A 14,742-nucleotide genomic window follows, 5' to 3' on the forward strand; every position below is an offset into this window, starting at 1 on the left:
ATAAAACTGCTGTTGGAATGGTGTGTATGAGACGATCTGAATCAAATAATGCTCTTTCTTATTTAATTTCCTATCATTTCAAATACCAATAGCGTAACTACTGTGTGTGTTGTACCTGTTCAGCTGAGGCCATGCATGTTGGCAGTAGGGGAATAACCGGGAACATGTACTCCAGAGGATAGATCATGGCCACAAATGCCATTACACTCATGGATAAAGCATTGTAATCTCTTGACTGGAGAATAACCTGAAGAAGAACAGAATAAAAGAATAACATCATCTCAATGCACAGCTCAATAGCCTACAATAGCTCATAAATAGATCTTCTGCAAAAACAACCGTTTAAATAAAATAAAAAAAGTTTTGCTAATCATAATTCATGAAAACAAGCCACAAATGACAAGTTTTCAGAGACCTTAACTAATGCATGTAATTTACATTAATGGACCTACTTCACCATTTTTGTGTCATGGTGGGCAAGGATAAATAAATCTCAACTTCCTACGAGTCAAGTCCTATTTCAGTTTGTTTTAAATTGTCACAATGAGTGGGCATTGGGCAAGGAAAAATAAATCACGATTTCCTAGGAGTCACTTTTCAGTTCATTTCAGCTTGTAATAACAGGGATAATAAACACAACATGTACAATACTGAAAAAGCATACAATATCAGCAAATCAACATTTAACATGAAGTCCGCATAGGTCATAGTTTAATGGAGAATGTACTCACTGATTATGACGTGAACATGCAACAGCCCAAGTTAACCAAAAATACCTTCTTTATTTAAGGCCTGTCATCTTTACAATCCAATTTTGATCATTCTGGGTTTATTAAATGGTAGGCAATTCAAATGGATGGATGGATGGATGGATGGATGGATGGATGGATGGATTTAAGGCCATTTAAAACAGCTGCTTAGTTGCATGAGATCAGCTGTTTTCAAACTGTCCCTTAAGACAACACCTCAGACAGACAGCTAGATAGACAGATACACACACACACACACACACACTTGTACTTATATAATTGTGAGGACATCCATAGACATAATCCTAGCCCCTTCACCTAACCCCAACCCCAACCATAAAAAATGATTGCCTACCCCCATTCCTTACCCTAACCTCAACCACAACCCAATTCAAACCTAAACTCTAAAACCAAGTCTTAACCCTCAAAAAGAGGTCTTGAGTTGTGAGGACCGGCCAAAATGTCCTCACTTCACAAAAATGTCCTCAATCTGTTGGTTAAAGACATATTTTGGTCCTCACAATGTAGTATGTACAAGTACACACACGCACACACGAACCAATATGATATGATGACAATACGATGATCATCATGATACATTATGTCAACGTGAAAAAATGTAAACTTTTTTTATTTATTCCTGGTGACAAGTTTAGCTGTTTTTCTTGTTAGCACGGCGTTAAAATAGTAAATCTGTGGCTGATTGGGAACGGCAGGTAAAGCTGACCTTAGCGGTGGAGCAGTGATTGTAACAGAACCCACTTACATTTTTTTGTATCCTCATTACAAAACACCAGTAAATGTCCCCAAGCCTGCTTATTGATTGATTTGCTAAAAGCACTAGCGATTTCTCGAGTAATCACCTCTCCGCTGACCTGAAAAAATTATATGGCCGTGACTGTCACGCTCTCCTGCTCTTAATCAATTTTTCATACACGTCCCAAAATAATCACGTCACTTTACACTCACACTGTCCGCTTAGCATTGAAACAAGCTATGCTAAGCTAAGTTAGCTGGAGAACCTTGAAGTTGCACTGACAAGTGATCAATGTAAGCAAAATGTGGAAACTACAGAAGACTGAAAAAGAGGGTGACTTTTAACCAAAATGTCTGTGACTGTGTTGGTGTGAGCATTATAACGTATGTAATTGCGCCAGTGTGAAAATATGAAATTCTTACTCTCACTTAAAAAAAAAAGGTCGCACATGCTACTAGTTTGGTCGTAGTCTTAAGCCCTGTGGGTTGAGACAAATTATTTACATCCAAGAACTGTTACGTGCAAGTGGACTTTAACGGGGAAAAGGGAATATACATTTTGAGAACGCCATATTGTTTTGAAAATCCTGGACCAAATGATCTGCTCTTACCTTGTGCTCCAGCAGGACACAAGAGAGAACCTGAAGACAGGCATCCACACCCAGTAACTCCAAAGGTAAGTGCAACGGAAAATCCACCATCGAGAAGCGGGAGTTGTCAGGCAGTGCGAAGGTGAGGGGCAATTTCATTTCATGAGGCAGTACTTCCACATCCACACGCCTCTGGCTTGCCACTGGCACGGGGGAACGTTGCAACCGGTATATCCAGGATTCAATGTCCCGAAGGTCAGCCAACAGCTGGCTCCCCTTCTCTTCCACTGAGAGTGCTCCAGTGAACACCCGCCACATGGTGTCTCTGTGGAAGGCATGATAGTATTTTTGAGAAATATGAGTATGTCAGCTAAGCAAATTGAAGCACATGGCCCAAGGAGATGACGGCGTTTTGATGTACAATTATTGCCACACGAACATCTCTAGATTCAAAACCCATATTTGTGTTTTAGTTAATCAGTACAGTATTGCAACAGTGACAATTTTCTATCCTGTGCTTGGCTTTGCATGTTTTTACACGAGTGTATCTGATGGAGAAAATTAAACAAGAAGTGAAGATGCACATGATTTCACTGATAGTCTTCATCTTCATGTGTGTGTATACGTGCATGCATTCATGTGTACGTACAGCATATATTAAGCACTAAGCATGTCAATAAGCACGTTCTAGCATGTTGTTATTGTGTCTGTGGCAGCGAGAGAAATATCATTAGCTTCACCAAAGGCAACCAGAAACCTCAATCTATTAGTGGCATCACTGCAAAAAACGCTTGCAGCCATAATATGATGGCTCTTCTCCTCCTCTGTCATTGCCTGACATTTCATCCAACCATCAGCTATCCTCTAAATAAATATTTGGTGGTTTTACCACTAATGAAGACTGTAGAGTAAAATGTATTGGGAGGAAACAGTCACACAGGATAATTAACACTATGTCACTCAAAAATTGCTATCACTTGTGAGCTAAATAGGAGTACCACAAATGCTGCAGTCCATTATGCATGATGATTCCAGTAATAAAATCCCTTTCAAGAGGGTAAATGATACTCAAGTCAACTGATTCAATTCATTTCATTTGTGGAAAATCATTCAATTATGATATATTAAGTAAAAATAGACAAAAATTAAACACACCATTAGATTCCCATACTAAGTCTGCCTTTCAAAAAACAACAACATAAAAACACAATTTTCAATACCACAGTTAGATATACCTGTATGTCCTGACAAAACGGATAAAAAAATAAAAAACTACTTGTAGATTGAGGATGCGGATGTATGCACTTGCTAAAGTGATATCAACACGCTGTAAGATGAAGGCAAACTCTGTTCAGATGTGGACATGGAAGTCATTCTAACAATGAATATATTTTCGCCAAAACAAATTGACAAACTTGAAATCCTCGTAGCTTAGAAATCGGGCTGCCACAAACGATTAATTTGCTACTCAAATAGTCACCAATAGTAGTCACAATTAGTTAACTAATTGGTTCATATATAATTGGCAGCATATAGCCTTTGGAAGCAGATGCTCTTATATAACCATTATTATCTTACAGCTTGAATAGTTTAATGTATTAAAACGTAAAGACAAAATAGAGGTACATGATTCAACTCTTATTAAACTTTGCAGCTTATACCAACATTCCTGAATCCTGACATGTTTATAAATGAAGACTACACTAGTATGCATATAGTAGTTGCACTATAAATACGAAAACTAAATACTTTTACACATTTATAACTCTTCTCTGGCTTTGGGAAACTCACGAAATTCCTGATAGCCACCACCCCTGTGCATCAGCCACAACGTGCTTCCTTTTTAGATGCTCGTTTTTCACTGCCGTGCCATGAAAGGCAGATGTGTATCACATGAAGCATTTTTAGTAAAATGTGCCCCAACTTAAAAGAGTCTCTAAACGCTAATGCCGGTTAGCTATGCATTAGCCACTGCATTACACCACAGTGCTTCTGCAGACATCACGGATGACCCGGATTACCACTACTGTGCATGTGCTTTACAGACTCCCAGCACGAGCAGCGTGAAACAAAGCAGTTTTGAGAGTAAAAAATATAAAAAAACGATGACTATCAAACTAATTGTCGGTGATTTTGATCATCAACGTAGTCGTCACTGGGCAACTGATTTTGATAGCCCTACTTAGAAACCAAAATCACAGCATGGAATCAAACATTTCTCACCTTTGAAAAGTATGAGGCATTCCAGCACGCTGTGTTAGCCTTTGACTGCAGCAGTCTACCATCCTCTTAAGAATATATAAGCATTCCCTGAAGGTGGAGAAGAAGGGGTAATGGCTGAGTATACACAATGAGGTCAGTGTACTGTTACGATTCCTGGCAGCCATCTTTGCGGCATTTTGCTTGAGCTGTGCAGCCTTCCCAGTGTTTTGCTCAGTAGTTGGTGGTTCAATCTCCTCTCCAGAAGTAGATTGAGGAGCTAACTCAGCTTTGTTAGATGGTGATAACCCAGAAGACTGGCCTCCAGTGCTGCCGTCAGACCCCTCACTTGTGGTGTCCCCTCCTTGTGTTGCGCTTTCTGTCTGGCCATTCTTGTCCGTTCGGGTACGGTGATGCCCGCGCTGAAAAGATCGGTAGAAGTTGACACAGATTCCGTAGCGGGTAATTCCCGAGTCCTTGTCAGTCAGTGTAAAGACAAACGAAGAGTCGTCACGAAGGCTAACCCTACGCTGACGTATACTAAGGCAGCCTTCTGGTTGGCAAAAGAAGACCACATCTGGTGGGAGTGGAAAGCCATGGTGGTCCTCCAGTGGATATCGGCGGAGAAGCTGAGGGGTCTGGGCCACACTATCGCTACTTGGTTGCCTAGAGGAGACATGGATAAACAAAAGATTTGTAATGTATCATAACACAATTACTGGACTTCACCCTAACTGGTGCATGAGCATATTTAATACATACATAAATACATTAGAGAGGAAAAAGTCTAAGTCTTGGCAATGTGTCCACTGCATGTGCTACATGCACAGGTCGGCCACAGTAATTGACAAGAATATTTTTGCCGCCTTGGTGATGAAGTGCTGCTTTCACAACTGAAAATATGTTAAGTACAATACAATCCATTCTTTAACCCTATAAAGCCGGAACCATCAAATATAAGAGAGAAAATTCAGTTGAATATGGGTCCTTTTAAACAAACAATTATTTATTAATTTTTTCGGAAAATCAACTTCCACATATGACTTTTGATTTGTGTCATATTTGATACATCCAGTCACAATGCTTTAAATTCGTGTATTTATAACTTGCCAAAAATATACTAATAAACAGACGTATCAAACATATATTTTCAAAAATCAGTAAGAACATTTCCCACTATTAATTAGTATGGGTGTCTCTCCTTTCTCAATTGGGGCGATCTTGCAAGGTCGCTGGAAAAGCCATCAGCTGGGTGATACTGCCCTCTAATGGATTATCCGTGCAATGCATGTGTTAGATCATATACGTCAGGGTTTTAATAGGGGAAAAATATTATACTCATGAAATAGAGGGTTCAAAATGTCTTGTATTTAATATGGTATGTTTGGCTTTAAAGGGTTAGCCCTTTATGGGAGCTTGCATATGTTCACAGTTCAAAGTTCACCCACACATTTTTTAGACACGAGGCTCAACAAACTGTACAACAAGGCACCCGAGCTGTGCTCATATTAACAAAAGCATTAGCACAGTATGCAGTAGAGTGGGTCAGGTTGAGCACTTGTGACTTTGACTCTGTTAAAACTAACATTTGTGTGGAGTTAGGCATTCATTCAAAAATGGTAGTGACATCAAAGGAGAGCTATGATGTGGTCAAGGGACGTAAGGAATTATTGCCGATTTAAACACAGAACATCAAACATCATTTGCATGAACTTAACGCTTAACCCCAAACGTTACAGTGAACATACTATAGATAGTTGGTACAATGAACAGTTTATCATTGAACAACTATCAACAAATTAACATAAAACCAAATTAATGTTGTTTGGGAATTGCAGAACAAAAAAGTAATATTAAACATAAAGATTGATGGGCTGCAGATTGACAAGGTTCAAGAAAATAAATGTTTGGGTGTCATAATAGATGAGAAAATTAGTTGGAAGCCACACAAACAAATACATATCAAATTATCAAAAAACATTGCAGTATTGAATAAAGTCAAATGGATACTTGATTACAATTCGCTCCGCATTTTGTACTGTTACATAAATCTGCCATATTTCAGTTACTGCGTTGAAAATTAATAATTACATACATTCAATCAGTTCATTAATAACTTTACAAAAAAGGGCAATAAGAATCATACATAAGGTTGAGTATGTTGATTACACACGCTCACTATTTTCAGTCAAAACTCTTAAAATGTGTTGATATAGTGAGTTTTCAGACAACACAGTTATGTATAAAGTTAAAAATAATATGTTACCACAAAATATTCAAAAAATGTTTAGAGAGAAAGATGGGGGTTATAAATTGAGAGGGAAATACAATCTAAAAATTAACATTATTCGAACAAACAGGAGAAGGTTCTGTATATCATTATGTGGGGTGAAATTATGGAACAGTCTAATGTGAAAACTCAATCTGTCTTTCTTTGGTTATAGAAGGCATATATCAGCAACAAGAATGACAAATGTATAGAATTAGCATTGTGACAGGATTTACAAATGCAGTCTGGTAGGGAAGACTACTTCAACCGGAGTACAATGCAGCAAGAATTTTGAAATTGGGATAAAGGATTCTGAACAAATTTGAGCTTTTTATGTGTGGGTAAAAACACATTTTTGGGGAACACTTTTCGGTGTTATTTACCGAGTGAAAATCTGATGAGAAAAGCACCTTCAAACTGCAATAAAACAGTACTACTACTGCATTATTTCTCAGCACATATCTGAGAAAATTCACACATTTGTGTAGTTGGCAATGCTGAATGTTATTTTGAACTTATTTCTTATGAACATGCTCATTGAAAGGCTCTAATTAGCATAAATTGCTTTTTTTAAGTTCTTTTTTTTTTTAGAAAACAATTATGCTAAGCTACTCAAATATTTGACAAATGAACCCATAATTTGAAAAATATAGAATAGCTGACAATGTCAGCATTTGGTTAACATGGCAATTTGTAATAGAATTACAAGATTTCACTAATAACACAGAACAGGAACAACTGGCTGGATTTGGCTGAAATTTGCAAATAAATTGTGTGCAACTATTAAGTTTGGTGCTACATAGTTAATTCTATTTGATACTATATTTACTTTACTATAAAGCTGATCTTTCGTAGCCTTGACAAAAACATCTTGGAAAATAGTAATTATAAATGGTTGAAAACTGTTATTAGCATTAAGGAAAGTATCATGCAAAAGATGTGACTACTAAAAATATCTACTACTCAGCGAGCTCCTTTTTCAATTAGCTGACAAGTATCAGATAAAAATATCCAAAAGGGCCGAAATTCCTGTGTCCTTAGAATAGGCTCATTAAAAATTACTGTTTTGTTTTAAATTGTGTCACTTACTCTTAAAAAAAAACAACAACAAAAAAACTCAACTAAAATATTGCAAATTAAACATCCGTGAGAAGAGCAGTGTTGGCAGAAGAATAGGTCCTGCACTTCAGACACAGCTATTTTCTTATGGAATTATGAGAGGAGTTTAAAGTGCAAATAAGATGTTTTATTTTTTTCAAGAAAATTCCACCAAGATGGTGGCCCCTTGTCACATTACTAATCTAACTCATGTCAGCTTTCCAATTACAGTTTTTCTTCAGCTAACGCATCTAAATGCTGTGTAACAAAAAACTAATTTGAGCATGTCCTGTAAATTATTGTATTTTATTTAAGGGCAAAATGCTCTCGTTTTTTTAATTGTAGTCCATGTTTTCTTTGGACCCAGTTATCAACAAAAGACAAAGAAAATCCTCACCTTGCACCAACGACCACCAAGTAGTCAAGGAGTCGCGGGCACGGTTTCTTTTTCTCCATATTGGATCGACCACGTCTTGTATTTCACGTCATCCGTGACGAATGGTCACTTGTTGGTTAGTAGTGGATTTCAATCCAAGTTGAGATTTCAATTGTATTATGAGACAGTGTGTTGTTAGAATCATTTTGAAGGTTCTGGAAATCCTTGGTCGGACCTGTAAAATAAAACGGGTAAAATTACATTATTATATTTGGCTATTTTGGCCTTCTTTGGCCACAACACTATACAGTAAATAAATATCTATATATCTAGAGAGAAAGAGAGAGAAAGAGAGAGAGAGAGAGAGAGAGAGAGAGAGAGAGAGAGAGAGAGAGAGAGAGAGAGAGAGAGAGAGAGAGAGAGAGAGAGAGAGAGAGAGAGAGAGAGAGAGAGAGAGAGAGAGAGAGAGAGAGAGAGAGAGAGAGAGAGAGAGAGAGAGAGAGCGAGAGAGCGAGAGAGAGATCAGTGGGCATTTTAGTAAATATGGCCTGGATTTTGCTGAAACTATATAAATCCACACAACTAAAATATTGTAGCTGTACTAAAGACGAGATGGAAATCTGTCCTTCAGCCTGTTGCTGTTTGTATTTCAAAGAAGTTTTCAGTTTTGACCATATAAGCACGTGTTTTGAGGGATTTTCTGAGATTAAGTGATAATGTGAGCTGCTTAGAGGCCTTTGTGGAGTTTTGCGCTCCTTTAAGTCTACACTACAAACACATAACTGACGATGCGTTACCTAGACACAGCAGACCTCTAAATTGCAAAATGATTTTAATTTTTCTATTGTGTTGTAAGCATGTTAACCTTTGTGTTTCTTGTAGAACAGACGTTATGGTTGTTAAACACTTACAATGGGGCAGCTGTACAAACAAAACTCGTCTCCATGGCTATCAGCAACCAATTACAGAACTCATTGCTAAACTACACACAAAAAAATGGACAACTGAGATCACAGAGTACTTTACAGTACTGCAAAAGGCACGCAGCAAAATCGACATTAATTTTCAAAAAGACACTCAACATGATTAGCTGTCCTATATTTTGGAAAGCTGTGTGCAAGAATGGTTGCATTTAGCATGTAGTGTACAGTAATGCACATACAGCAAAGCCAACCAGCTTTCCCCATTCACCAAATAAGTGTCCCAAATTAATATTAAAAATAACCCTGCCACTAGTCTGACCAGCCACATCTGGGAATACAAGGCAGAAGGCACAGAAAACACAAGTGATAGGGGGACACACAAAAATGACAGCTCGCTCATCCATTCCAATGAATTATGATATAAAGTGGGCGTGTCAGTCTCCGATTTATGAGGGCTGGATCTGATAAACAGAAGGACGTGTCAACCAGGAATTGGAAGACACGGGTTTGAGTCCCACTGCTGACAAACATGTAAAAATAGATAATAGTTGTTGTGTTGGAGAGATGCTAGTCTGCTTGCTAGCTACTGTCAAGAAAGATGCCCTTCAGCAAAGCATCACCCACCACCCCAGCTCAAGTGGTGCAACATTCTTTGGCCTGACAATACTGGATGCCAAGATAGTTTCATGCATATTGGGTGCATTATACTTATTGATGGCCAAGTAGTAGTACTCGGTATGGGGCCAATTCAAGGCATTATTATGGGCCTGCTAAGCGGAGCAAGCAGCAGCGAAGCTGCTGCTTGCGGAGCAAGCAGGCACATATTACTATCCTAGAAAAAAGGGTTTAATATTTTTCTTATTATGGGCCTGCTAAGCGGAGCAAGCAGCAGCGAAGCTGCTGCTTGCGGAGCAAGCAGGCACATATTACTATCCACCCTAGAAAAGGGTTTATTATTTTTTTTCTTTTTTATTCTTCCACCGACTTTTCCGCAAAAATGCGGCCCGAACCGTAGATCGCACCGGGACAAAAGAGGTATCAAACGATGCGGCTCGCTCTGACTCGCTGCGCTATTATTTTTATAAGAATTCCCAGTTACCATGGCGACGCTATTCCCAAAAAACTCCCAAATAAAGTCCCATAGGAATGAATGGGAATCCGAAAGAGATCAACTCCAATCAAGCACCTTTTTCCAAGACACGCTGCGCGCGCATACGTTAACCGACCGATATGAAAATTAGCTCATTTTGTTGGAATTTTTGTCATCTTTAGCTCAGTGTCAAAAAAAAATTAAGGAATGAAAGCTCTCCCCCCTGTGCGGGTTCAAAGACAGTGAGCAAAGGGGTGAAAGTCGCCTTTCTTGCATCAGTTAGAGCGTGACTAATTAAGGTCTGAGTGGTGGGAACCAAAAAATATATTTCCAAAAGTTTCACTTCAACTCGTCACCATGGCCACAATCTTTGCTCACTAGACATCAAATTCGCACATTTTGTAGCCACAAGCCTCTGCTTTCTGAAGAACTAAGTTTTATTTGGCTAAGGTGTCATTTAGTACCTTTATTTTCACTTTAAGCGAGGAGAAGTCGCACATTTTTGATCTCTTTTCAATGTAATTTTCGCCGTTTTTGCCTCTTCATTTTCGATCAATCATAAGTTTTCAACCTGCTCTCATTTGGTCATTTTTCATCCGATTAAAAAACTGAGAACATGCTCGCGTTCCCCAAACCCTTGCCGTTCTAACGAGCCATTTCTGGAATCTGCATCTTCAACCGTTAAGTCGCGAGAGGCTTTTGTTTGAGGTGAGCGTAATCCTATACAAATCAATGGAGTGTTGGTGCGTGACGTCTCCTCACAACTTAAAATCAAATGTGTGTGCGTGAATGTGCATGTTTTGTAAAGGGGCAATGAGAGACTTGATTATGGTAGATTCCATATTTCTTGACCGATTTCAATGGTTTAAATTTTAAACTGTTCAGCTCATTGAAATGTTACTTAAAATCAAATGTGTGTGCGTGAATGTGCATGTTTCTTAAAGGGGCAGTAACATACTGTTGATTATGGTTAACTTTTACATTTCTTGAGCGATTTCAATGGTTTAAATTTTAAACTGTTCAGCTCATTGAAATGTTGGTTAAAATCAAATGTGTGTGCGTGAATGTGCATATTTCTTAAAGGGACAGTAAGATACTTTATTTGATCTTGATTATGGTTAACTTTTACATTTCTTGAGCGATTTCAGTGGTTGAAATTTTAAACTGTTCAGCTCATTGAAATGTTAGTTAAAATCAAATGTGTGTGCGTGAATGTGCATGTTTCTTAAAGGGACAGTAAGATACTTTATTTGATCTTGATTATGGTTAACTTGCACATTTCTTGAGCGATTTCAACGGTTGAAATTTTAAACTGTTCAGCTCATTGAAAAGAGTTGCAAGAGTTAGCAGGCCCATTCAAAATTTCCGCGGGAATTTTTCTAGTTTTTATATCATTTTCCAGCGACTTTTCCGCAAAAATAGGGCCCGAACCGTAGATCGCACCGGGACAAAAGAGGTATCAAACGATGCGGCTCGATCTGACTCGCTGCGCTATTATTTTTATAAGAATTCCCAGTTACCATGGCGACGCTATTCCCAAAAAACTCCCAAATAAAGTCCCATAGGAATGAATGGGAATCCGAAAGAGATCAACTCCAATCAAGCACCTTTTTCAAAGACACGCTGCGCGCGCATACATTAGCCGACCGATATGAAAATTAGCTCATTTTGTTGGAATTTTTGTCATCTTTAGCTCAGTGTCAAAAAAAAAATTAAGGAATGAAAGCTCTCCCCCCTGTGCGGGTTCAAAGACAGTGAGCAAAGGGTGAAAGTCGCCTATTTAGAGTGTGACTAATTAAGGTCTGAGTGCTGGGAACCAAAAAATATATTTCCAAAAGTTTCACTTCAACTCGTCACCATGGCCACAATCTTTGCTCACTAGACATCAAATTCGCACATTTTGTAGCCACAAGCCTCTGCTTTCTGAAGAACTAAGTTTTATTTGGCTAAGGTGCCATTTAGTACCTTTATTTTCACTTTAAGCGAGGAGAAGTCGCACATTTTTGATCTCTTTTCAATGTAATTTTCGCCGTTTTTGCCTCTTCATTTTCGATCAATCATAAGTTTTCAACCTGCTCTCATTTGGTCATTTTTCATCCGATTAAAAAACTGAGAACATGCTCGCGTTCCCCAAACCCTTGCCGTTCTAACGAGCCATTTCTGGAATCTGCATCTTCAACCGTTAAGTCGCGAGAGGCTTTTGTTTGAGGTGAGCGTAATCCTATACAAATCAATGGAGTGTTGGTGCGTGACGTCTCCTCACAACTTAAAATCAAATGTGTGTGCGTGAATGTGCATGTTTTGTAAAGGGGCAGTGAGATACTGTTAATTATGGTAGATTCCACATTTCTTGACCGATTTCAATGGTTTGAATTTTAAACTGTTCAGCTCATTGAAATGTTACTTAAAATCAAATGTGTGTGCGTGAATGTGCATGTTTCTTAAAGGGCCAGTAACATACTGTTGATTATGGTTAACTTCCACATTTCTTGACCGATTTCAATGGTTGAAAGTTTAAACTGTTCAGCTCATTGAAATGTTAGTTAAAATCAAATGTGTGTGCGTGAATGTGCATGTTTCTTAAAGGGGCAGTAATACTTTTAGTAGATTATGGTTAACTTTTACATTTCTTGAGCGATTTCAATGGTTTGAATTTTAAACTGTTCAGCTCATTGAAATGTTGGTTAAAATCAAATGTGTGTGCGTGAATGTGCATATTTCTTAAAGGGACAGTAAGATACTTTATTTGATCTTGATTATGGTTAACTTCCACATTTCTTGACCGATTTCAATGGTTGAAAGTTTAAACTGTTCGGCTCATTGAAAAGAGTTAGCAGGCCCATTCAAAATTTCCGCGGGAATTTTTCTAGTTTCAAGGTACTATCGATACTCGCGCCGTTGGTAGCCCTTTTGTGGCCGTTTTACAATCAGCAACTAGTAATTAGAAGACAGAATAATGTTGGTCTTGGTAAATGTTTTATGAAAGTGACAGTTGGCGGTACAGATCATTTCTACATCAATGATTTCCTCAAGAAAAAAGTCCAAAATAATTATCCAGGCAAATCATAGGTCTGTTTATTCCTCTTTATTAAATTACAGTTAAATCACCCAGTATGCAGTTTATGTAAGACGATAACTCCCAACAGCACTGAAGAGAATTTGCTCTTGAAATCGATCATCTAAAAATAATCGACCAGTCATGATGACATGTCTATTAAAGCTGCAAATGCCACTTAACTTAAAGTATCTGAACGCAAAACACAGTACACGTATGTATGTATTATGTCGAATGAAATAGACTGCGGTAAAAACACCGAGGGGGCAGTTGTCACATTTTAATAAGATGTTCTGATGGAATAACGAGTGCAGCTTTTACGGGTGTTATCAATCATAATATTAAAAGAGCAATAACAACATATTTGACAGGTCTCGTGTCTTGACTTGTGTTCGCCTCTCTCGCCCCCACTGCTAGCTTGGTGGTTACCGACGTCACCAATGGATTAGCTAGTTAGCTGCTACTAGTAGCGTTATCGTTGAGTATCTGCAATACTTGTGCAAACCGTACAACGAGGGCAATGTGGTGAAAACACACCGTTACCGCAAACGTTGGCAATATGAAGTACATCGTTGACAAGTTACATCCTTACCTGCTTACATTAGCCGGCTAGCTGCTAACGGCGGCTGCGACGCCAGCTGCTGGTGACAGACGGCCTGCGTACTAGGTGCCCTCCTCGGGCAAGCAAAGAGGAGCAGTCGAGTGTCTCAATCGTCCTCTGCCTCGTTCAATGCATTTAAAGAAATAAGGAACAGACGTCGTTTGAAGCGCTCGGCTTCGTCGAGCGATACGGAGGCGGCATAGTTAAATGGATGCCAAGTGCGCGTTCACACCTCCCTATTCGGTCAGCTTCAACCTTCCTTCACAACATCCTCCTCTTCATCCTCATCCGAGTGGCGAGTTCCGCAATCCGCATATTGCGAGGTTGAGTCCTTGAACGGAAGCAACAGCAAGCCTTAAGGAACTAGCTCAGCCCCATTCAAACGATATTATTTGAAATTCAATGTCGAAAAAAATACGCGATAAAATAACACATGTATATAATCTTGTTTTATATTTTATTTCGTACATACAAATGGTAAAATAATATATGTAAAATGGTTTAGTGTTTGTTTATTTTTACAATCGTTCAATTAACTAATATGAATATATGAAATCAAGTCAAAATAATTTTAATTTATTAATTTTAGGGGGATGCTAAATTATTGCAGCTTACTTTTTTTTTTGCATTATTCCAATTTACAAATTGTTGAGCTAAAAGAATAATAATTAAAAAAACTATTCATAAGATATACATTTAATAGCCAAAAAAATGCTACATTATTGCAGCTTACCTTTTTTTTCATTATTCCAATTTCCAAATAATAATACATAAATAAAACAATTCATAAAATATACATTTAATAGCCAAAAAAAATGCTAAATTATTACAGCTTAACTTTTATTTATTTTTTGCATTATTCCAATTTACAAATTGTTGAGCTAAAAGAATAATATACATTTTTTAAATTCATAAGATATACATTTAATAACCAATTTCAGGTGTGTATGTGTGGTGGCCGGTTGGGGGTGTGGCGGATTGTTTGTATCAAATGTTTTCTGACTCTTGAATGCCCAGTGTGTTGGATAAAGAATGG

General features: G+C 38.1%; 1 protein-coding gene across 26 annotated transcripts in view; it reads right to left on the bottom strand.

Annotated features, from left to right (window-relative positions):
• Window positions 1-14,030, bottom strand: part of madd (MAP-kinase activating death domain) — a 48,682-nt gene extending 34,652 nt beyond the window's left edge. For 22 of the 26 annotated variants that reach the window (XM_086071867.1, XM_086071866.1, XM_086071864.1 and 19 more), the window contains exons 1-5: window positions 13,698-14,030; window positions 8,059-8,272; window positions 4,319-4,960; window positions 2,117-2,420; window positions 116-247 (exon numbers count right to left, since the gene is read on the bottom strand). In XM_086071867.1, the coding sequence (XP_085927993.1) occupies window positions 116-247; window positions 2,117-2,420; window positions 4,319-4,960; window positions 8,059-8,117 (1,137 nt within the window). In that variant the 5' untranslated portion in view covers window positions 8,118-8,272; window positions 13,698-14,030. The remainder of the gene's footprint in view (window positions 1-115; window positions 248-2,116; window positions 2,421-4,318; window positions 4,961-8,058; window positions 8,273-13,697) is intronic. The other 4 variants (XM_086071871.1, XM_086071870.1, XM_086071863.1 and 1 more) reach the window with 1 other exon arrangement.
• Between the last annotated feature and the right edge of the window lie 712 nt (window positions 14,031-14,742).

Source organism: Leptonotus elevatus, chromosome 3, assembly GCF_054856555.1.
Source record: "Leptonotus elevatus isolate MCC_2025b chromosome 3, RoL_Lele_1.0, whole genome shotgun sequence".
Classification (NCBI taxonomy): domain Eukaryota; kingdom Metazoa; phylum Chordata; class Actinopteri; order Syngnathiformes; family Syngnathidae; genus Leptonotus; species Leptonotus elevatus.